The sequence below is a fragment of the Pangasianodon hypophthalmus genome, chromosome 4 (genome assembly GCF_027358585.1).
Source record: "Pangasianodon hypophthalmus isolate fPanHyp1 chromosome 4, fPanHyp1.pri, whole genome shotgun sequence".
In the NCBI taxonomy this organism is placed as follows: Eukaryota; Metazoa; Chordata; class Actinopteri; order Siluriformes; family Pangasiidae; genus Pangasianodon; species Pangasianodon hypophthalmus.
Window position 1 is genome coordinate 25,214,324 of NC_069713.1, and position 25,428 is coordinate 25,239,751.

At 38.2% G+C, this 25,428-nt stretch overlaps 1 protein-coding gene across 2 annotated transcripts; it reads right to left on the reverse strand.

Moving 5' to 3' along the window:
- Positions 1-4,491: 4,491 nt before the first annotated feature.
- Positions 4,492-24,796, reverse strand: ccdc24 (coiled-coil domain containing 24). 2 transcript variants are annotated; one of them, XM_026936541.3, is made up of 9 exons: positions 24,701-24,796; positions 24,295-24,467; positions 21,873-22,030; positions 13,853-13,978; positions 13,100-13,204; positions 10,818-10,872; positions 7,600-7,657; positions 5,749-5,860; positions 4,492-5,591 (listed from the first exon to the last, which is right to left on the reverse strand). In XM_026936541.3, exons 2-9 carry the CDS (start codon positions 24,445-24,447, stop codon positions 5,111-5,113), a joined length of 1,248 nt encoding a protein of 415 aa, XP_026792342.2. In that variant the 5' UTR covers positions 24,448-24,467; positions 24,701-24,796; the 3' UTR covers positions 4,492-5,110. The 2 variants fall into 2 exon arrangements, with proteins under 2 accessions (XP_026792342.2, XP_026792343.2); XM_026936542.3 differs by lacking the exon at positions 24,701-24,796 and adding an exon at positions 24,629-24,695.
- Between the last annotated feature and the right edge of the window lie 632 nt (positions 24,797-25,428).

Here is a 25,428-nt window from a genome sequence, read left to right on the forward strand (position 1 = left end):
GGTATGATATGCACAAACCTCCTACATCCTGGGGGCATTGCTGGACTGTGTGTGTATGTGTGTGTGTGTATTTTTTTTTATATTTGTGTTTAGTATCATCTTTTTAAAATCTGTCCTCACCACACTGATGAAGAACGAGAAGTGCAGTAAGGTGGAGACAGAGAGTTAATGCTGGAGATGAACTTCTGATTTAGGAAACGAAATCAGTCCTCATTACTGACCTCACTGAATTGCGTAGTGTGTGTAATACATAGAATAGAGCTTTACTGACATTCTTCATTGTATAGTATGGTACTACATCATTGTGCGTTTATTTTGTAAAGACGCTAGAGGATCGTGTGTAATAACTTTTTAATGTTTACCATTCCTCACCCGTGAATTGAATTTTTGTGTTTTATTTTCCGAAAGAGACGTTGTAGTGTTTTTGGGTCGTGAGCTGTTCACTGGAATTGTCATTTTACAGTCATTCCAGTCACACAAAGTCACCAAGGCCTGTCTTTTATTGTCACAGTGACCAGCATTCTCAGTGTTAGCGGGATGTTGGACACCTGTATATGTTAGGGATATTGCCAGACAGTGCCAGAGGAAGGCAGTGGTCTTGCAATGTAGCTGCTATAAGTGCATTTCATGATGCAACTGATGAAACTCCTGGGTTGTATTTCTTCTGTGTTAATCTCTTAACAGTACTGTGTCATGTTTGGCATTTTATTCAGTTTGTAGTATTCCTTTTTGTTTAATAACCTCTTGATGAAAGTTATATGATTATCCCCCAGAACGTGTAGAAAAAGGTACAAACTAACAAACAGCAATAGGAACGAAAAAAAAAAAAAGGAAGTAGTGGGAGGTGCGAGGTATCGGACGCTCAGCTGGGCACAGCGCAGTGCAAATCCTTGATGCAAGCCATTTACAGAAATAATAATAAGCACAAGCTTAAACCTGGTCAGTGCAATGATTTTACATTACTTGACTTTACAATGAAAAGAGCACAGCAGCATCATACATGCTGCGTACATTAGCCGTCATGGTTATGCATGTGTCCATAGTCATTTCCATGATATACTGCAATAATCCATATCTTGTAATCATCAAAATGTTGTCACTGCAGAGTTTAGAAGCCTGCACGTGCCCTGGCCCAGTATTAAATAAGCAAATAACCTGTGTGTTTTCCATAAGAAGAATCAAGCCTTTTATAGAAAATCCGCTGTTTGACCTGGACTTAGACATGCTCGTTATGGCCGAGGTTTATTTATTACAAAGGAGATTAACATCCTCTTGTAGACATCTGACACTCTTCTAAAACAGTCTTTTAGCTTTCAGGTTTTTTTCTTTACCCGATTTTGTCTCAGCTGGGACATTTCCAATTCCCACCCACTAGCCAGTTTTCTCTCTCTCACACCACTAACACGTGTTCCTAGGAGACTGCAGCTCTACCACCACATCTTGGAGAAAAGTGCTAGCTCCTCCATATACAAGTTAGTGTCACTCTGTGACAGAGGAGAGAGTAATGTTATCCCTCCCACCCTGAGAGCACGGTCAGTTTCGCTCTCTTGGACTTCCGGCCACAGATAGATGTAGCATCATCAAGATTCAAAATCGCAATATCCCATCGATAGGAAGAGTCAGGTACTTTTTTTTGTCACCGCCCCCAGGAAAAGGCCTTGCAGTGACATTGCAAATGGCCAAATACATTTACTTGCTATGTTTCAAAAATTCTGTACTATCTTAAAAGACATGTCTGTGACTGTCTTTTTGTTGTTGTTTTTTTTGAAAATCTTGTGTCACTGTGTTTCCCATTGGAAACCAGTGTACAGAATTGTGGGGTCCAGTCAGCTTGCAACTTTCATGATTCTGAAAAGGCATGAGACACTCAGTCAGGCTGTGAGCAGGGCATCTGAGGCTGAGACTAGCCTTCACTTGACCTGTAGCTTCCCTTGACCTGTAGCTGGTATGAAAAAGTATATTAGCATGTGCAAGCTTACCCATGCCAGTAATAATTTCTTATATCGTGTAATACGAATGCACAGTGTTGATGCATGAAGGACATGTTCATACGGTGAATCGTAGCCCACAAACTGTGTTTTAGCATTTAATTTGATGTTCTGACCTCTTCGTCTGAAATGAATATGGTATTAGTGTGTAGAATTCAGTTAATTCGTGTCTATGCTAGCGATGATGAGACTTGGTCTAATTGCAAATACACCCTGGTCTTGTACTGTTTTATTTTACAGTGATATCAAAAATAATAATTAAATAACTGGACAGGTGTGTATGTGCAGTTTTTTAAATGATTTTATCAGATTGGGGACCTTTTGGTTTGGTTTTCTTTTTATTAGCTGGTGTTTGTGTGTATTCAGCATTATGTGTAGTGAAAATCTTTCACTAGTGAGTCTTTACATAGTACAGAATAATATCAGTATTGATGTCATTTTAAACCTGTATGTAACTAGCCACGTGGTCATTTAACAAAGAGTTTACCTTTTTAAGAGAGTCGCTTTTGTTTTATTTTTATAGTACTAAAACTGTGTTATCTTAAAGTTGTATCTTTTTTTTTTTTCTATCTGTATACAGTGACACTGTTTATTTTATCTCAAGCTCCTTAAACCAGCTGATATCAAAAATGTTGCCAAACTAACACTCTGGACTGAAACTTGAAGCACAGAGGAATGATTTTCACAGTGCTCAACTAAGAAAGAATATTCACCTCTTTTACAATGAATGCACAGTACAAAAGCAGGTTTAAAGAGTTATTCTTCCACCACGGTGTAATACATTCTGCCTGAACCACTTTCCCTAAAGCATGAAAATATGACTCTATACACACCCTGGTCCAACTGAAGGTGTACTCCAAACTCTTTTGATAGAAGTGTTTGATAGAAGAGTTCTTATTAGATTTCATTTGAACATGTAACGGTGGAGAAAACTTTGAGTGTGTACTTTGGGACAGAGTACAGGAGTCCTGATACAAAAGAGAGGAATTTGAAAAGTGAACATAGTCTAATCAGCAGCTAGCTAATATTAATAATAGCTATTGTTTGGCGAGATGGTAGCCTACCATAAAGCAACAGCGGAGTCTGACAGGGGACACAAGGACACTAAGTGTGTGGGGAAACCATCTGGGAAAACCCTTCACATGATGAAATTTTCTCTACTATATATAGGTTAGACTATGGGATGTTGTTCTCTACTATATATAGGTTAGACTGGGGTGTTGTTCTTCTTTCAGCTGCTCCTGTTAGGTGGCACCACAGCAGATCATTGGTCTGCATATTTGATTTGGGACAGTTTTTATGCTGGATGCCCTTCCTGACGCAGCCCTCCCCAGTTTTATCGGGGCTTGGGACCGCCACTGGGAGTGTACTGTCTTTTTCAACCCCAGTGGCTAGGGTCAGTTCCCTAGCCAGGAATCGAACCCGGGCCAGGGCAGTGAGAGCACTGAGGCATAACCACTAGTCCTCCAGGGACCCTTACTGTCTATCTATATATAGTATATAAATGTCTACCATATATACGTATATAATTATATATTCAGACCCTTACCATATACAGTTATGAAGACTATAGACTTCTTGAATTGAAATTGTGAAAAGTGAAGATGGAAAAAACTGCAATTAAAGATTTCATTCTGACTGCAGTGCAGGGTAATTTGACAGCCAGTATCTGATTACAAACTGAATTGATTGGGCTTATATCCATTTTGCTGCTAAGTAACTTTTCACTTGATCAAAACATGTCGTTCATCGTGTGAGGAAGCGCACGTTAGACATCTTACAGTAGACCGACTGTTTTTACCACCACATTGCTTAAACTGACGCCTAACCCAACATGCTCCTTGAAGGAAGATAGCCCAGGCAAGAGTAAAATGTAAATAACATTTTATTATAACACGTTTTGATGAAAAATAATTTTTGTTTCCAAGAACATTATAGGCAGAAAAAACAAATATAGCCAAAACTCGATTTTTTTGCCATAATTCAGCCACAGTGACATCTGATGGGTTTTCCCTGTCCTCTACACATAGATATTCACTTTTTTTGTGTGCTCAGTGTTTAAACCTGAACTAAAATGTGTATGCTATATTGGATTCAACAAACCGTGTAGTAGTTGAACTGGTTAATTAGTGAGAAATGAATTATTAGTTAGACTGGGAACTGAGCTGTTTCTGTAAACTTCCAAAGGATCCACTGACGTTTAAAAGTGGATGATCGACTCCTACTAACCTGTAGCTGTGAAATTATTAGTCATTTTAATACATAACATCATCCAGTTGTTTTGTGCTGCTGATTTAATTGAAATGTCACAAGCCCTAAAGTTGCACGGTTGCTGCAAAATCTCCCAACAGAGATACTGTAACACACCGTGACACGTTGTACTCCTGGTTTGAGTATCTGAGCTGCTCATCTGTGTGTTATTCATTTCCACTATAAATGTAGCTGAATTTATGTTTTGTGGGTTTGCCAAGTATTAATGCACACTATCTTATTTGGACAATGACAGTAAAGCATAACTAAAACTGTGATTTTTTTTTTTTGATCCAGATGCTTGCTGTCGTAAAGAGACCTTTTATTTGGGAACAGAATGCATCATCTTGCATTTTCATGCTGTTCCAGCACTTTACATGATCATTTTTATGCTGTTTAATAGCAACATATATTACAACCCCACCCATTCTCTTCTACTCAAAGGTTCTGCAGGTCTGTGTCCACTACTGTATTGTTCACTACTGTCACGTCCTGGTGAAATTACTGTGAGGGCAGGGAGGGAGAGTAAAGCACCATGAAAATGAGCTCAGAACTTTCTATCAAACATATCTAACCATGTCTTTGGAATCTTAGGGCCAAATTGCATCAAACATTGTCTTAGTCGCATCAGCTGTGTATCTTAAATGGTTCAATTTCAAATGGTAAAATAAAGTTTATTTTAAAGATCAACTGTCTGTGTGCCTTTTATGGAATAACTGAGCTGTTTAATTGCATTGCATGTATGAAATAAATGTGTAAACATGCGGTGTCTTTTGTTAAACCTCTACTATAAAGTTTATAATGTAAATAATACGTCTAAGCCAGCTGCCAGATCATGCAGTTTAATCTGAGAGAATATGGAGCTGGTGCGTTCAGGTGGCACTGAGCAGGTTTCCTGTCTGATGGAGTGCCAGGCGTCTGCCCACCCGCTGCCCCCTGCTGGTGGCTCTCTGCCCTGCAGGTGGGGCAGGTATCAGTGGTGTCGGGGCAGCTCTGAAATGCCCAGCCAGTGCCCTGTCTTTAAGTCTACAGGTTGCAGATCCTACAAATGCAATTTTCGACTCACTTGGAGAACTCTGTACAGTGGCTGAAGAAGCAGAGCTAATTTGCGGCACTGGCTGGATATGAGAGTTCTCCAAATCCAGTTCCTGTGGAGGATTTGGGGACGACCCTGGAAGTTGTGTAACCTTAAGAGAAATTCTGTGCCTGGTTTTGCCCAGGAGAGCGGGTCTGTTATCGTGTAGTGCTACAGCTGGAGGAGGCTTTGGTTGAAGAAAATCTGTTTTAGGTGAGACTGGTGAGACTGACTGCTTCTTCTCAGAGTCATTTGCCAAACCAGTCAGCTTCATTTCTCTGAAAAATGATGATTAGTAGTGATTAGTGGAAATACTGACGTTGTCAATATCTAAGTTCAGACAGAAATAGGATAAATTGGTTTTATAATAAAAAACATAAAATAGTTAAATGGTAAGAAACAAAATCAGTTATGGGGCAGGATTTTCAATCAGACCTGCTGGGAATCTGAGAAACATCAGGCTTCAGCTTATCTGTGCATGTAGAGTCATTCATCAGATTCAGGGCTTCCAAGTCTTGCTGGATAAGTCGCCGTTCCTTTTTCAGCTCTGTGAAGAAATAAGCATCAAAAAGTGACATAAAAGACCTGCAATCTCAGAAATACTAGACGTCTCTGCAAACCAAAAACCTCTCCATTCCCTTCTGTGAATAAAAACATCACTTAAAAAGTATATTTCTGTTTTAGTGCTCTTATAATAAAGCAAATATTTAGTGCCAGGATATATTGTTATAATTAGCATGTTGAAGCAGCTAAATGGAACTGAAAAATGTCATTGTGTTAAAGGGGGTAAAGAGGAGGTGCTGAGGCAGGACACACTAACTGAGCTCAAGGGCTAAGATTGTTCGTTCCCTGGTTTCGATGCTTAATTTCAGGTGTTTTTCACTCAAATCAAGTATAGATGTTTGTGCTGTGCAGGCCACTGATCCATTCAGAGGGTGAAACAACAGTAAAACAGGATATAAATTCATCACTAAACCACTAGATGGTAGTGAAACCCAATTCAGCAGCTTGTGCTTGCACATCTGGATATGGTTAAGAACTTGGTTTAAAATGTACTTCAAAGTGGTTTCACACAACTCTCCCATGTGACAGTTCAGAAATAATTATGTCAGTAATTATCTTAGTGAATAAATCCATAATTTTATTCTTTTTTTACATATCTGGTTAACCATAGTTCAGTGTTGTTGCTTTAGTTAATTAGCTTCATAATGTTCATATTTCGTGATACATTCATTTAACAAAGTGTTCAGTGGATAATTAAGAATTCTTCCAAAAAAGCCTCCAAAAAAGGGTCCTACACAGAACCTTTAAGGGCTCCCCAGGGGGACCACATATCTAAATATATGTTGTATTTTTAACTGTATTTTAACTTTCTTTTTATTCCTACATAATTGCCACAGATTGTCCACAGATTCTTTTGGTTCATATAAAAGTTCTTTCTTGACGACTTTCCAGGTATTTCACCAGATTAATCATTCACAATAAATGGCTGATGACCAAGACCTAAATCAGAGCAGCTAATTCTGCAGCTTCATTTAAAGTCCTTACTTTTCTTTCTTTTTTCTATATGAATATTGTGGAGGAGAAAATAATAATGTATAAATTTTGTCTAGAAGCTAAATCAAAGCCTCCTTCTGATCAACTTCATCCATGATTAAATTCCTAATGATACCTGACCTTGCAATGTCCTTTTATTGTACTTTTATTTCGGTTGTGAGTCTCAGTGAAAGTGAAATCACAGACAAAATATAAATATATAAATATATCATTCATTCATTCATTCATGCATTCATTCATCTTGAATAACCACTTTAACCTGATCAGGGTCATGCTTGCTCCAGAGTCTATCCTAGCTGATTTTAGCTGTGATTTCAAATCCCAGCACCATCAAGTTGCCACTGTTGGGATCTTGAACAAGATCCATAACCCTCAACTCTTGTATCCTGTCTCGACTGTAAGTTGCTTTGGATAGAAGCATCAGCCAACTCAGCATATATAATTTAATGTTCTCCCTGTATCACTGTGGGTTTCTTCAGGGTTCTCTGGTTTCCTCCCACCTCCCAAAAACATGCCTGTAAATGGATGGGCTATTCTAAATTGCCCCAGATGTGAATGAATGCACAGATATGTGCGTATGATGCCTTGCTATGGACTGGCATCTCATCCAGTGTGCCTCACACTCAGTGTCCCCAAGATGGATCACCAAGAGCCTGACCAGGATAAACTGGCTATTGAAATACATTCAGTATATGTGGGGTGTGATTATAGATTCAGCTGCCTACTGACCTGTTAGAGTGGGCTCCATGAAGCCGCTCTGCTTCAGATATTCCAACTCCACACTCTCCTGAAACACACACACACACACACACACACACACACACACACACACACAGGTGAAGCTACACTGCCACGGAAGCATCTGAATGCATAACAAACTGTGTTATCCTTACAGAAACCAATAAATGGAACATCATGTTGCAAAATCAAATGTACGACTAAGCCTGAACCCCATAAATTCTTGGTCCACTTGGTCAGCCCAAAACTGCTAAATGATTGGACTTCAAGCAGCCCTATTAGAACACTGCTTTAGCTGACACAGGACATGCTCCCTCATTAGTGCATGTGATATCTAGCAGCTGGCAGTGAAGGAGCACTGTGAGGCCCATCAAACCCTCTTTATGTGCTCTGATACATGGATTCAACAGCTAAGTATCCTAGTGGGCAGGACACAGCTGTTATGATGTTTGTGCTAAGTGTGTGCTAATTTTCTGCCCACAGTGCAGCTGAAGCAGATGGCCGTGTCAGTGTGCCAAGAGTGTGGAGAAAAGCCTGCTGAAACACAACTTCGGAAGGGCAAAGATGAAAATGTTATAAAATAAGTTTGCATGTTTTAGAATAGGAGTTTCAATCTGGGTGTTGATGATGTAGTAAATGTAAATACTTTCCAAACAGCTCAGTAATAGTGAGTGTACCTCATTGAAAGCTGTTCTTTTAAATCATATAGTAGTGAGGATGGAGACACTGAGTGCTACACTGGTAGTACAGTATGTATGTCTGGGAATGTGTGGATAGATGGTTTTCCCATGTGTGAGCAGTAAGAAGTGCCACATCTGGAATTGCGTTCAGTGCTGTGCCAACACAAATTGGAGGAAATGTGTGTTTATAAGAGAGAAAAAGAGACAGAGAGACTGGTAAAGGTACACTTATGACTGAACTATTAACTACAAATATCAATGACAATGATCACAAATCATGAAAAGCTCATTTTTTGCAGAGTTTGGGGGTGATGTTAGAGCTGCCTGGGATGAGATATACCTCTTCAACCACTCTGGGCTGTAAACATCATAAGTAGAAGAAATCAAACAGTACGGGACATTTTGTTATAAGATAACATAATAATCCATGACAGGATGGTGTGATGACACCCTGTAGTGCAGGATTTTCCTATAACTGCATGATTCAGAGTGTTTCATTTCCAACAATTTCCAATGATTACAAGTTTTAATTTATTAATCAATGACACTTATGACATAATGTTACGTTTAATGTCATGGAATGTCCGTGAGACAAGTTAGTTCCTGTTATCACTTACATTATATTATCTTTCCCACATAACCTCCTTCATCTTTCTCTCTCTTGACGTTAATCAGTCCCCTGAACTGAAGACTTTCCCATGGCAGAAAACCTACTTACTGCCAAAGCGCCGACACCCTCATATTCTACGAATGGTAAATAAACATTTCCTTACAGAAAGCTTGACCATAACAACAATTACATGATTTCCTTTGTTAAAGAGCAACAACAAGAATAAGTTCAGCCAGTTCTACTTTCAGAGTCGTTGTTATAGAAAAATAGGAAACACCTTCAGACTAATCGGATTTGGGAATTCAGCAGTGCTGAGGTGGGATAATATGACTGACTTTTTCATTTTAAACTCCTTCATCTTTCTTCAGCTGTACTCCCAAAAAAGTTTTCTTTAGATCTTCCTAAAATGTTAAGCTCTTTGTTATTTGTCCCATCCTCCGGCTGCTTTATATACTTCAAAATGTTCCATAATAATGTTCAGCTCCTTTGGATAGTTATGTTATACTGTTATGAGGATTATTTCATGTGTGTTAGCCCAGACACTTTGAACTGGCAAAAGGTTTTTGATCTTGTTCAGTAAATGGATGATGGCCAAGGCATAAAGTACAGTGCCTCACTGGACAGCCCCAGATATGTTCCTGGTAATGATGTGTGCATTCTGAAGTGGAAGCAGCGCCATCAGCTTGCAGCATGCTGAAATAGAGGTTAAAAATACAAGTACAAGTACTGCATTATGACAGATTGGAATATGTCTTATTTTGTCTCTCTAGTGATAGAGATCTCTCTAGAAATCATATCACCTCTCTTCTTAATATGTAGTTTTAGAGATGTTAGATGTCATATTTAAAAGAAATGATAGACCAGTTTAGAATTACACTAAGGTTCTTTTGCCTTTAAAGAATAGCCGTCAAGCTCTAGGGGACGTCTAGCTGTAATAAAAAAGTTCCAGCTTTTTTATTACAGCTTCCACATTCTTCCATTTTGTGTAGCTTGTTATTGAATCTGGCCAAACTCATAAGTCTGTATCATAGAAGTCATACGTCATCATAGAAGTGAAAGCCAACAATATATCTGTTAATTATGTATCCAATGGGCTATGTATAAAAGTATAAAATGAATAATAAAGACACTAGAACAGAACCTTGCGGGACACCATACTACAATGCTTTCAAATAACAGCCATCAAGCTCTAGGGCTGAAGTTTTAATATCCAGTGTCAGCATTTCTGTTTATTAGAGCTTAGGAGAATGAAATTTCTTTATATCTGAGCTTTAATGTCTTTAACATGGTCTCTCATTTTGTGTAGCTTTGTTGTTCTGGTTGAAGTCATTGGTATAAGTGAAATAAACCAGATTATATTCGTGAATTATGTATCCAAGAGGCTATATATAAAAGATAAATGATAAAGAGTCTAGAACTCACCATACTGCATTTTTAGGCTCTTATGACTCTTCTTTAATGCTCACAAACTGGTAACACTCTGTCAAGTTAGAGCTAAACCAGGCAAACCTGACCATCTTTTCAAGCCTGTCCATTAAAATTTCATGGTCGATAGTGTGTGATGCTGCACTCTTCAGTAGAGTGCAGTACTGAAAAATACACTCTGACTTGGATTTAAACCTTTCTTATGGGGTTTTGAAACTAGCCTGAGCTCATCTTACACTAACACAACGAGCTTCTGTAGTCAGAGCTGATATGACAGAGCGCTGACCTTTACTCAGGTATCCACATTAATGAAACCATATGTCTTCAGCTGCAGTGACATCAACTCAAGATAAGGTCTTCCAACCTAAAATAAAGCTCCAGGTCTAACGAAGACTGACTGATGGTCAAGCATTGCTCTATTTTTCCATTTTTCATCAATATGGATGTTTAAAAAAAAAATCACATGATTAATAGACAACAAAGGGCAATCTTACCTGCAGCAACAGAACATCATTTTTCAGAACTTCACACTCCTCAGTAAGAACTGATCTGTCATTCAATACAAGCAAACAATCAGAAGCAATCACATTCATTACAAAAAAAAAGATTTTACTTGGATTATATAGGGATCAAAATTAAAACTTTATTATATGTTAAGAGTGACAGGAACATGATTCAAGGATTAACATACAGTATTTTTACAGTCGCTGAGCTGAAACCAATGCTAACATTCCTCTTGTTTGCTTTATCACTTTTTTTCTAATGCTTCTGTCTCGTTATTGTACATCCTTTATTCCAATTTTCCTTTACTCTGAGATACAATAAATTTATGTCTAGTTTAGGCTATTTGAACATCTTACTGCAAAGCTCAAAGTCTTTTTTAAAAGAAGCAGGAAAGAAGTGAAAGAAGGGGCTACTCTTTCCCTGTTACAAAAACACCGTTGGCTTTTAATTTGCTTCCTTTTTTTAGGACTCAGGAATCTTACATATGCCTGGGTCTGCTATTCATTTGCTCACAAAGGGGGTTTCTGTTCTGGTGGACTGAACTGGCCCACTTCCTCTCCACTCTACACTACCCACTAGTCTCCATTCGCTTAAGTGTAGAAAACAGTGCAGGATATTATTTTATTTATTTTATTATACAGTTTTTTCTGTTGATATCAACCAGGCACCATCCATGCACCATCCATGCTTCTTTTAAAAGGCTGATAATTGCTAATTATTACTAAATTGCTAACAAGACCTCTCTTAAAGTCCGAAGTTAATGTCCAGTTGGGCTATCTGATGTCTTAAAGGATAACTGTAGAAGTTGTGTAGAAGGTTGGGAGTCTAGACAGGGAGTGCCACTGAAGGGGAAACAGAGGAGAGGGAGAAACAGGGGGGGGTGCTTAGTCTTTAAATAGCACATCTGCACACACGTCTGCTCTGTGTTCACAGACCGGGAGAGCAGCTGAAGAAATCTCAGTAGAAGAACGTTCATTCCACAACATTTACCTCACTGGATGGAAATAGAATAAAGTGGGAGGCCACACCAAGAGATGTGTTCTGTGTTTCTAAATAGAAATCTTGCTTCAGGTTTTTAAAATCATATATCATATCATTTAATGCATGGTGAAGGAGTTTTATAAACAGTCGTGGTTTTATTGTAATATTGCTTCCCAGAGTATAGCATTATAGCACTAAGTGAACTTTTGTGCCACGTCTGCTTCTACTCTAAAAAATAAGAAGCTATAAGTCACTCCAATCGACTGCTATTAGGCTTTATAACACAACCACTGTGAGCCTGGACTTGGACAACAAGGATGTGGTTGTAAACTAAATCCTAGCTTTGTTTTCTGATCAGCCATAGATGGATGTTTTACACGCAGTAGAATCATACACTGTACATTACAGTCATGTTACAAAGAACTGTGCAATCTATAATGCAAAATGTATAGGTATGCATCTGCCATGGTTTCCGGGTAGAAACAGGGAAATGAGGCTTGCACTTGACTTATGCCAGAAGCTAGCGTCTAGTGAAGTTACCCTGAAATAGCAAATTGTAAAAAATAACAACAGTATACAGTCATCCCCCACACAGTCTAGCAGCTCATGTCGGAAAAAAAATAGGAGTTTTCTCAGGCTTTGAGTGGGAAACAAGTTCACCGTGGTGCGCACGCATTTCTAATGTATAGACATCATCCTCTCCATAATCCCCCTTTCCCTCCCGATCTTAATATATATGCAATATATCTTACAATAGAAATGCTTCTGTACATCACAGACACACTGTCTGCACTTACACTTTGCTTTAATTAATTTGATTTAATTCTAATTATTTGCTATAAAAATGAGATCCTGGTAGCCACACACTATTTTAAACTCCAATTTAGCAACTTAACTGTCCTTAACTGTCCTATCTGCTGTTCCTCTTCCAATCATGAGGCAGAGAAAATCTTTTTTTATTTATTTGCACTTGCTACAGTTCCCATTTTTGACCACTAGATGCAATAGTAGCTAAATACTAAAAGCTAAATAATGGCGCTAAATGAAGCATGCAGTCCCATGATTAGTCAACATGCAGAAAGGCAAGTATATCAGTTGAACATGGGCTTTACATCTGTCAAATAGCAACTTTTTTTAATGGTTGGTCACTCAAACGAGGCAATTAGTATTTCAACAGTATTTAAAATGTATGGAATTGTGAATGAGGACTTGAATCTCTGAATAAAGAAATGCATAAATGAATGCCTGTATTTCTGCAACCTATTGAATTATTTAGATCATTTTTACTCACTTTAGATGGGACACAACCTCGTTTATATGGGTGATGTTCAGTTTATGGCGCAGAGCTTCAATTTCATCTTCAATGCTGGAGTGAGACGATAGCCTTGAGCTTGACCTGATAAAATAATACATAATACATAATACATAAGATCTGCTTATTACTGACCCTAAAATATAAATTCAATAATTCTGCTGCCACTAAAACACATACAAAGTTGAACACAGTATAGTCCAAAGGTCTAGGAAAAGCTATGTTCAACAAATTAAATATACAGAGACAAATCATTTTATGTACTGTACTGAAACTCCTGTTTACATGCCGTTTGCTTAATTTTTTATTACACTTCATTATTTTCATTTATTTTAAAGTTATGTCTTTTTAACAGAACTGTTAAACTTGTGATGTGTGTATTGGACTGTACGAATTTGGATTCACCCTGCATGCATCTGTGCCTGAGGTGCTGTGACCTTTGACACACTTCTCACACTCTTTTCGTGCTTTGCTTCTAGGTGCTTTTACTTTACTGGGTCACTGGAGACCTGCGTTTTCTGATTAAGTCAAGGTCAGATGTAAAGAATCACATGATTCTGAAACACACGTTGCATAGTTTCACAAAGTGCAGATATTTGACTTAAATATTCAGTGTCCCAATCCATGATAAATGATGTAATCATGGTTGTAAAATATATTTTGGTATCAGTTTTTGAGATGAGATGAAATGGCAGTGGATTGGTAGTTGTACAATGCTTGTGCAACACTGACCTGCTGGACTCAGGCCTGCTAGTTGATGCTGTACACTCAGTGCTGTCTGGACTTCGCTGTCTCTCTGTGCCGAGTGCATAACTCACCACCCTGGGACTGTACCGGGACATGACTTCATCTCCATCTCTACAACACACACAGAGGACAAGGATCTTCACAAGGAACTAGTGCACAAGAGTCAAAGTATTTATAATTTATAATAGATAAATAGATATTTATATTTCTGTAAAGCTGCTTTGTGACAATGTCCATTGTTAAAAGCGCTATACAAATCGAAGTGAATTGAAACTGAAAAGAACACACACAGTAACGGAAATAATTTATTATTTAAAAATAATAGTAACAATAATAATCAGTGTAACCATCATTCATGTATCAACAATGGAGAAAGGTTCATTTGTGTGTGCAATAATACGCACTTCCAGTTATTCAGGTCTGCTCTTTGGTGTGAAACAATAGGGAACACTTTTATTTAAAGGATACTGGGCCTTCATGACGTGTCCAGAAGCATTTCTAAAACAATGCTGAAAGATTTAGGAAAGGTTTTATGCAGTGTGACATCTTTACCAATAATAAAAGTCCTGATTTACCAGCAATGCTAATTTATTACAACCTTTTTTTTTTTTTTAATAATTTTGCTCATTTGTATTACTAACAATATATTAATGAAGCTTTGAGAAATGTTCTATCCATTTCTATTCTTCTGGGCTTCTTATGAAGTTATAGAGTGTCATAAATGCAAAATTTATAAGCGTATCCTTTTGAGATGAAACATGAAAACCATTCCACTGAAATATGGGGTGTATGCAAGGAATAAAACAGGATGGGGTGTGCTGTTATAGGAAAATGATCAAAGCCAAGCAGAGGGTTGTGACCACCATGGTTATTTTTTCAACAATAGAACATCTTGAAGTGTTTTATTGCTTTTATACCACAGCAATTTGCCAAAGATTACAATTAGTACAATTGGGATAGCTGCAAAACAAGTTAGTTCCTGTTATTACTTAAAATATCCCAGCTAGAAGCAGTCATTTCCTTACCAGCCTGCTCTGAAGCTCTCCTGTGTCAGAAAGCTTACTGTTACAAAGCTCTCACACTGGAGACTCCTTCTATAAATGTTAAATAAACATTACAGAAAGCTTCACCATATCAGTGATTATACTTTTTCTTTGTTAAATGCCAGCATGTTTCTTGCGAATCCCTGTGAATGAACTGTCACTATAGAAACGATTTATGGAATCCCTGCTTTAAATGATTTATGAAGACCCATAAAGTGTTACCTACACGGTTTATGAAAGGAATATCTTACACTGAGTAGATGACTACAGGCATATTTTGACATACACAACAAGCTGGGTTGTTAGCGTCACCTATAAGGCTGGCGTCCATAATGTTTAGCACATTCTGTGCGTCTGCAGTTTATGCATGTCTCCTAAATGCTGAACACTCTGCCTCTTCCTTTAATGTGCCCTGTTTTCTGAAGCTCTGTGCTGTAATCTTTAACTCCCCATGCTGAACTGATTCATAGACAGGAAGAAAATAAAAGATAAAGGGAATCCTTTCCTTTTCCTTTTTTTCTTCTTGTCTGTGTTCCAGTCAGAAACAGAGACAGAGAGAAAAAACAGAGACTAAGTAGAGGGATTTGGAACTGGGCAGCAGGAACACATCTTTCATCCCTAGCCAATTCCACAGCCATGAAATAAACTCTGCTGGACTAAAAGACGAGTGTGGATGTGGATGTGTGTGTGATGATCAGAAAGCAGAAGGCTGTGTGTTTGGACATGTGTGAGGCACTGCAGTACCTTCTCATTAAGAGATTTAGTCACAGAACCCTGTAAACTGAGTGTGTTTACACTGCCTTGGAGGTGAACATAAGCCCTTTATGACAAATGATACACACTTCCCTAAATAACAGTGACAGTTTATTCCAATAGCTGACAGCTGTCAAATAATACTTTTGTCAGTTTTGTTAAGTTACATAGACTTTTGTCAGGATAAGGTTGTGTTATGACATTCTCCAAACGGACATACTTTAAAAAAGTCATGACTACTGAGTTGCAGCTCATTGTACTTATGATATGACACAGGGCACTGATCAGAGTCGGCCATTTTAAGGGCAAAATCCTTCCAGTGCACTGGAACGTTAGCTCCCTAAAAAAATCCCATAATGGACTGCAAAAACCAGGGAGCATCAATGCTCACTATGTTCCCTTACAGGAAATGACGTCATATTTTCGGAATCCTCTCAGCTCGAAAAAAATGGCGGACGAACTCTCAGCCAAATTCATCTACAAATTTAAGTAGCTTGTTGTTGTTTTTGTAGCTCAAACGTTCACTTACATTAGTGATTTTCAACTTTATTTGATGTTCTATATATTTGTTGTTTGAGTCTTACGACTTGTAAGTGTTTAATTATTTTTAAAAAATGCACTAGCTGGCCTACAATCCTGCTTGAAGTCCCGTCACAGAAACGCGTGTGATTAAGCTAACAAATTTATATTACATATAATGCCAGAAAGATTTCAGTCCTGCTTGTTGTTGATAAATGCCAGTTGTGACGTTTTACAATGTGGGTACGTAGCCATGTTGCCAGAAATTGTCCCAATGTGTAGTGAGCCAGGCTCGTGTACACGATATATTCACAACCTAGTGAGCTAGAGAGCTGATTGAGATGCACCCATGAAGGTGATGAATATAGATTAACAAAATAAACTGACAAGTGTCCTGTGGTGTCAGCTGAATATAGCACTCAGTGGTAATATTGACTCAAAAACCCACTAAACAACACTGTTACGTGTTACTGGACCATGTTTCTGAATAACATCATCAAGGCTGTCTGGAGACCTGCAGAAACAGCTGCATTTGAGCACCGAAGCCTTGCAGAAGAACTGAGGTAAAGTTTGCAAATGGTTGGAAAAGATTCCTTATGAAACTGCACTGAGATTTAAGAGTATTAGGAGTATTTAGTGCTCTTTCTAGCATTTTGTAAAAGGTTATTTGAAAGCAACCTTTTAATGCTTTGAAGCAGTATTTAGGTATAAAGTTCTCTGTAAATAATGAATAACATTGACTCAAGATTGCTAAAGCAAATGTTGATAGAACAATATAACTCCAAGGGCTGAAAGTAGAAGATTATTGATAATGAAGTTAGTGTATATGAATCTAAGATGAATATGAGTTTTTTCCATATTAGCTGCTGTATATTTGAAGATCCAACAGGCAAAGTGTACATATAGTACATCAGACATACATCTAATTACTACATATTTAATATCATTGCATTGTAAAGACAGTTATACCTTATATGGCCAAAAGTATGTGGACATCTGACCATCACACCTATATGAGCTTTTTGGACATCCCATTCCTAAACCATAAGTATTAATAAGCTCATCTGCTCCTAGGCTTGTGTGCAGCTGCTCGGCCATGGAAACCCATTTCCTGAAGCTCCTCGTGCACAGTTCTTGTGCCGACGTTGCTTCCAGAGGCAGTTTAGAACTCTGTATTGAGTGATGCAACAGAGGATAGGTGATTTGTACATGCACTTCAGCACTTAGCGGTCCCACTCTGTGAGTTTGTGTGGTCTATTGCTTCGTGGCTGAGATGTTGTTGCTCCTAAACGCTTATATTTCACAATAATAGCACTTACAGTAGACCAGGGCAGATCTAGCAGGGCAGAAATTTCACAGTGATTAATAGCAAAGGTGTCATCCTATGATAATGCCATGTTTAAAGTCACTGAGCTCCTCAGTACAATCCGTTCTACTGCCAGTGTTTTTCTATGGAGACTGCATGGCTATGTGCATGATTTTATGCACCTGTTAGCAATGAATGTGGCTAAACGTCAATAACCTGAACTCAATCATCAGGAGGGATATCCGCATACTTTTTACCATATAGTGTATTTTTTTGATTTTTCATTTTGCATTTTAATAAGATTTTGATAATAACCAATGACACCATAATGACAGAGACTATGTGCCTTACGCATACATCATTAATATATTATTTATGAAAACTCTTGACTTCTGAAACAACATTGTTTTGTCTGACACTAAATAAGAGCGTGATGTTCGATATATTACACCATCACCATTATGTGACTCGGACATATCGGAACTCCATCGACTTACAAAGTCAATCATAACAATGATCTCAGTAGGTCAGCAGAGAAAAGGTCATAACACAACCTCATGCCAAAAAAACTGTCCCTAATAAATGTTTATGGAGGGTTATTAGGCTTATATTACACCAATGTACAGATTAACCAACGTACACACTAACCCATACACCAGTGTAGAGGGTAATGTGCAATACTATCACTGGTCACTTAATCACTTAGATTGTTCTGAATGCTCAATGTTCAATATTATGACTTAGTCACTTGCTGTATATACTTTATACTATACTGTATACTTGCTGTACATACATACATACCTTTATACCATACGGTATACTCACTTTATAGTCTCATTTATTGTCTAATGTTATATGTTTGATTTCTAACACCATTCAGACGCAGTGCTCCTAATTTCGTTGTATACAGAGATATACAATGACAATAATGGCTTTCATTCATTCATTCATTCATTCTTATATATTATATAGAACTAACCTTCAGTAAAGAAGACATCTAGGAAAAGCTAACAAATTTGGATCTTAAGGTGAATATAATGTACAGTATATTTTACACTATTTTATAGAAAGAGGCCACAAGCATGATAACCAGCCTCCTCATCTCTCTTAGTGTGTGTGTGTGTTTGTGGTGAAGGACGAGGATGAGAACAGAGGCTACATTGTGCACAGATCACAAGCGTAGATTGGAGAGTAGCACAGAGCTGCTCTCAGTGAGAGGATTCCTAATGACTTAAAAAAAAAAAAAAAAAAAAGATGGCACAGACATCAAATAGTAAATGCTTTTTCGCTCTGTTCATGAAAGCTATGCATCTGCATTAAATAAGGACTCATTAGTTTCCTTTAGGCTGAAAATGTTGCCTCCGTTACAAAATAAAATACGATGTACACACAGCTTTTGCAGGCTTCCAGGCTTGCTGCACTTGCTATTCTGCTTTCCTGTGGAGATTTAGGGAGCTTTGAGGGCCTACGGCGTTTGCAGTTCACACGGCCACGTTAAGGCGCTCGATCAATGCGCATTCAGTGTAAAGGGACAGGTGCGGCTCCACTGCCTTCACCCATAACAAATCACACACACAATAAGTGGAGGCTGACCACACAAGAGGGGAGGGAAGCTGGTGAAACCCAGGGAGAGAAAGAGAAAAAAATGCTGTCAGTCGACTCCTGTAAATCAGGCTCTTTTTTAAAAGGTGAGCCCGCCCCCACGAAAGTGGCACTGAGTCAAAGGTTTCCTGTTGTGTGCTGGGAAAAATAAAAACACAAGCCTGGAGCAAATCAGTGGGCACAGATCCACACCCCATCTGAAAGCACTTGACTTACAGTGTGAGACTTAATTATACAAGCAAGGCGAGAGAGAGAGAGAGAGAGAGAGAGAGAGAGCAAGAGAGACCAGACATGACAAACAAAACAAACAGGACTGAAAAACAGCGAGGCCATCGTATGGTCGGCATCCGCTAGTGTCGACTGGGGCGATTTATTTCAACGTAGCACGAAAGAGATCACAAATTACGCTTTAAAACTATTTGTAAACATCCGAAGTGTTCTCTCTGATTAAGTGCCTCACTGTTTGCTGTGCACCTGCTCCCAACAATGAGGTCTAGCGCACCAAACAAAGCTTTAATGAACACTTTTCCGGACGCAGATTAAGCCGTGGGTGGACCAAATTACAGTCGGTTGGTATTCGGCATTGAAAAAGCCTTTTAATCTACGATTAGGCTTTAGCCACGTCTGGGAAACCAGGCCTCTAATCTTAACCGTCAGTGTGTAACTACAATGCATGCAAAGTCAAGTGAAGTTTGACATCAATGTCGAAAAAATTCTATAGGACTAACACATAAAACCACTATTTAGAAGGAAGTGCTTTGGCAGACACAGCATTCTTTCCACCATCCTTCCACTACTTGGATACGATCACTCCTTCTGTTCTAGTAGTACCTGTAAATAACTTCTTTTAGAAAGAGTTAAACGGTCATCCGGATGCATTGTTGCACTGAAAAGCAAGGCCACCCAAAAGCCTGCTATTTTGCCACATGGCATCCTCTATACTAGGTGTAACCAGGCAACAAATTGAAATGTTATCATAAAATGCAATAAATTAAAAAAGCAAACAAGGAGTGAACAATGCTAAAGAAATGCTTTGTAAAACAATTAGTAGCAGCATAGCTGAGGTTCCATTATGCTTAAAGTTGCCTTCATACTTAAAGACTGGGTTAAATTTTGTCTCCGCTCCTTTCCGGTTTCTACCGGCTCCAACAAATAAATGATTTAAATCCCAGTGTTCGCTCTTTTGGAGCTTTGTCCACATTTCACAAATTGGGGTCCTGACCCTTACCCACACCTCAGAGACCAGTGTAGTCTCAGCACATTTATCAGCACATTTATTTGTGAGGAAAGTGAATCTAAAGGCCAACTGAGAGCTGAGAATAGAAATGAAGCCTGGATTAGTGCAAAGACTGATTCATTCACATGAAAGGACTTGAATTTCGCTGGTTTCTTCTCCCTCTGTTATCTCAGACACCCATTTAAATTGATTCTTTGTTAGACTGCAGGATGTTTTAGTTCCTGTTTCAGTCCTTTACATCTCCTGCCATGTACTTGACGATAGAAATTTCATGCATGGCTGTTCATTGAGGTCAGACTTCAAGTAGACAAGGATCAGTCTGGTTAATGCAGACCAATCGGGTTAAGTCAAATCCATTTTTAACCTTTTAACAGGCACTCAATGAAATACTTGTGCAAAATAATTATTTATATGTTAGTTCTTACAATCTATGCCAAAACCTTGTGAGCTGCTAAACAGTCTTTTGCAACTACAAATTTAAGGAATTTTGATTGTAAGCTTTTCCAAATGTTTAGATATGAAAAAATAATTGAATATTTTTAGGTATTTAGTCGCCCACACACACCAGACAGAACGATACCATGACTATCACCTTCTATAGAAAACAAATACAACCAAATAAAATATACTAAATATCCTATACACATAGCTGGAAACTTTATTCTTTATTTCTTAATCTATATTTATTACATATTTTAGTAAAAAAGCTCACAAAAGTTCATAGCCGCCCAGTTTGTGTGCTTGCCTGAGTTTTAACAACAACTCATACATAAATACAGGAGCATGACTGTCATATCATAATTTCAAGACTGGAAAGTCAAAAACAAGGTATGTGTTTTGTCTTTTCAGTAACTTTTGACATTTTAGCTCGGCAACTTAATGAATGAGGAGCAGGCACTTGTCTGGTTTGCGTACCGATTTCCAAGTTATAGTTAGAGATGAATTTATGAACACTATATATTGGAATTACAATGATACCTGTGTGTAACCGTGTGGTTGAGCCACCTGTTAAAGGGTTAATGTCATCCCAGCCCTACCCATGTATACAGAGGAATGACATATCAGGATCAGGGAGCAACATGTAAGACAACATAAAGTGTGTGAAGCTGTTCTATTCTCAAGGGTACCACCGTCCAATATGCACTATTCATTCATTCATTCATTCATTCATCACTATTCATTCATATTATTCATGTATAATTTGCAGTTTGCTTCATAGTTTAACTCCTTGGTTGTTACAGTAGCACTGGAAATGATACACAATAACATCCATATATCCATAATAACTCCGAGGAACAAAGGTTATGAATTACCTCACGAGGTAAGAGCACAGGCATACACACACAAGCACTCAGAGACAGAAATGTGCATCAACAATCACACAGCAACATGTGTTCCTTGTACTGTTTTTCTGAGCATCACAGAACTTCAGCTGTGCTACTAGTCGTTGCTGTGGAGAGCCTTTCCTTCGCTGCGTTTGCCATTTTAGTGTAACACTGCAGCTGTGTGTTAGCTGTAATGGTTCAGACTGGAATTTCTGCTCACCTGCCCAGTGTAACGGCTTGCTGTCTCAGACTGAGCAGCAGCAGCTGGAGCTCAGAACGCAGCAGCTCTTTAACAGCTGGAGGGTCAGCAAGAGAGGAATGGGGCATCTGGGATTTTCCATCATGCACCTCATGCCACATCTGCTCCCACATCTGCACCTGTAGTGAGCCAACATGGGAAAACACAACATTCAGTGCGTGTACACACACACACACACACACACAAATACCAATATCAATACCAATAATGATCCTAATAAAGACAGCAATTATTATTATTATTATTATTATTATCAGGAGGCACTTTGCTTGCACAGACAATGAAGGATTTTAGTCCAGTCTTGTTTTTGTCTGGAAACTTTGTGCACGCTGAGCTACATACTGTGAGTTATGTGAGTCATTACAGAGCCAGATATTCAATAAGTAAGACATTTATATATGAAGTACAAAAGAAAGTAGGTAGTAATTGCATTTAAAAAGAAGAGCTGAGCTGATCTAGAATCAGGCCCTGTCCACTTGTCTTGCACTTAGTCTTCTTAAACTACAAAGATAAACTGATTAAAGTAATCTATGTCAGGAAGCTTTCTGAATCCAAGAGCCAAATGTCCAAACCTCAGGCACAGAACCCCATGTTCGCTGTACACAACAGTCTCGGGATACGCCATTGTGTTCTGTCACTTCGATATCGCATTCCTTTCTTCCAATTAAGAGCTCACAGTAATTAAACACTCACAATTATCAAGAGAGCAGGAAATTTTCAGAAAGCTGAATGAGATCCACATGCATGAAAAAATACAAAGTTATTATATAAACATTTCAATCCTGATGGGAGTGGTCTCTTACAGGATGACTGTTCCCATCCACAGGGCACGAGGACTCAGTGAATGGTTTGATTAGTATGAAAATGATGTAAATCCCATGCTATGGCATTCACAGTCACCATATCTCGACCCAGTTGACCACCCATGCGAGATCTTGGATCAATGTGTTAGACAGTGCTCTCCATCACCATCATCAAAACACTAACTAAGAGAATATCTTTTGGAAAAATGGTAAAATGGTGCTCTTCCCTCCAGTACAGTTCCAGAGAATCCATTCCAAGGGACACTGAAGCTGTTCTGTTGGCTCGTGGTGACCCAAAATCTTACTAAGTTTATACCTTACTACTTTTCTTCATGATACAAGATTCAACTGCATTGGAAACCTTCTGAAGGCGGTAACCTTTTTATCAGATGTCTACTTTGTTCCAAGTTTAAATATCCTACAAACAAAATCATAAAAAGTGATATTTTATGTCTACATAATCCTAACAACAGGATGAAACTGGAGCATTAAAGTCCTTGATTAGCTCTTTTTTTGAGCTCAGATCTCCACACACTCAATCTTAAACTTGTGACTCATTGATAAACAAATCACAAAACAATTACTATGAAGTAGTAACCGAAAGAAATTGTTAACTATTTACAGTATTATAAAATAAGGTACTTAGGCAGATACATACAGTATGTTTGACTTTCCTGAAAGTCAGCAGGCTCTTATCCTTGGCTTAAGCACAAGCAAGTCAGAAAAAAATAAAGTTTGCGGGATCTATACTCGTGCTTGGAAGATTGTGATTTTAAAACCCAATCCTACCCAATGCTCTTGGATTCTTAAGCAAAGCCCTTCAACAACAACTACTCAAATTTATGCTTGGATTCTGCCTCACTTGTAAGTCACTAGTCTGCCAAATGAATACATGTAATGTACATGAAGGCATTCCACACATTTAGGCCATGTGTGATAGTGCACCTCTGGGAGCTCTAAATTACCTTACACTGACATGTGAAGCATCTTCACATGAGCTGGTTTTACTGACATTGTGAACACACACACACACACACACACACACACACACACACTCACTTCCCTTCCTTTACACAAGCAGTAGTGTGGAATATTCTTCGAGTAACTGCAGACAGCCATGACTTTCAACGTTCAAGTCCAGCACTTTTGGAGTTGCTGCTAAAAAATTCTGCTTTTGTCAGAGCTTTAATGTTGGATGAAGCGATAAGTAAATATGAAGCTGACAGGCTCACTAGATTTGTGTCTAAACCGCAAACTTGACAGAAACCTGCAAATATGTCAGAAAAGGAACAGCTTCTTTTTCAATACAGGAAACGTTGTAGGTTTAGTTTGGCTGGGTTCACTGACTCCAAGCGACGCCAAGGCAAACATCTACGCAGACCTACTCATTCATGCGTACCACATTTACAGACAATCCTTTCTTCAAAAGGTTTTGGGGGAAACAATGCAGTTGGTAACATGTGAACACAGTTAGGCATTCGTTTGTGAAAGCAGATGAAGTGTTTTGTTGTTGTTGTTGTTGTTTGTTTGTTGTGTATCATGATACCTGGTGACTCAGTGGAAATTACAGTCTGGTTTACCTCAGAGTGGATTTCTGTGTACATGTCTATGAGTGCATCCCCAAGTATAGCCCTTATCTCAGGAAGCTCAGAGTCTGGCACACACTCCTTTATCAGGCTCCATACACACTGCTGCTGCTGGACAGGCTCCATTAAGCCACTGACATCATTCATTTAACACCATTCTGTGCACTCTGCAGTATAATATATAATAAGCATTGCATGAAAATCAATCAGTAAAGCTAAGCTGCTCAGAAAACAGTGAGTTTGGAAACATACAAGACTAATAACAACAGTTACAGGAAGTTATTTATATAATCAGATAGCACATAAGCATGAAAAAATATTAAAATACCTGGCTAAAACTATTTTTCCACTGTTTGTAGCAACACTATTAAATACGTGCTTTAGTTAGATTGATTCTTACCTAATTCCCTCGCCGCTTCCTGTATCGATGTAAACAGCGCGTTGCTAGGAACAAACTATCGCGAGATTTCAGCTACAAACGAGAAACAGTGAAATTACATGGAAAAGAGCCCACAGCACATACAGCCCGTTTTTCTACTTCTACTTTTTTTTTTTTTTTTTTTTTTTTTTTTTTTCAATTAGGATTTAATCTCAGAATATCCAGGAGGTTTTATATTTTAGATTTTTAAATGACTTAAAATACCATCATATATCCATATTTAGTCTCCCTGTGGTAATCCCTGCTTAAGCCCCATTATACTTCTAAAAGCCATGACAGAGTGAATCCCAGACTGAAACACACAAAACACCATTACAAGCCATAAACCATCAGGAAACAACAGACTTTTAATGGTATTCTTTTCATCAGGAAAGACAATATTACAGGAAAATATAAAGAAAATGCATTTAAAGAAAGAAAACCCAAACAAACATTACATTAATCAATCAATCAATCTCATTACATGTGACAGGGAATATTAATGTGCTAATAATTATAATAATAATAATAATTATTATTATAATTAATATTAATGGGCACAGTTTACTGATTCCTTCACTCACACATAATGTAGGTACAGGTGCACTTGTGCTGGGAAACCTCACACACACACACACACACACACACACACAAACAAATACCAGTAATGATACTGATAAAGACAGCAATTATTACTATTGTTATCATCA

What these genes read in the sequence shown, in the direction of transcription:
- ccdc24 (XM_026936541.3), bottom strand. Translation starts at nt 24,447, where the DNA reads ATGAATGATGTCAGTGGCTTAATGGAGCCTGTCCAGCAGCAGCAGTGT. An exon ending in ATGATGTTCTGTTGCTGCAG is followed by an intron (nt 7,658 to 10,817) that starts GTAAGATTGCCC and finishes TGTGTGTTTCAG; the next exon opens with GAGAGTGTGGAGTTGGAATA. An exon ending in CATGGAGCCCACTCTAACAG is followed by an intron (nt 5,861 to 7,599) that starts GTCAGTAGGCAG and finishes ATTTCTTCACAG; the next exon opens with AGCTGAAAAAGGAACGGCGA.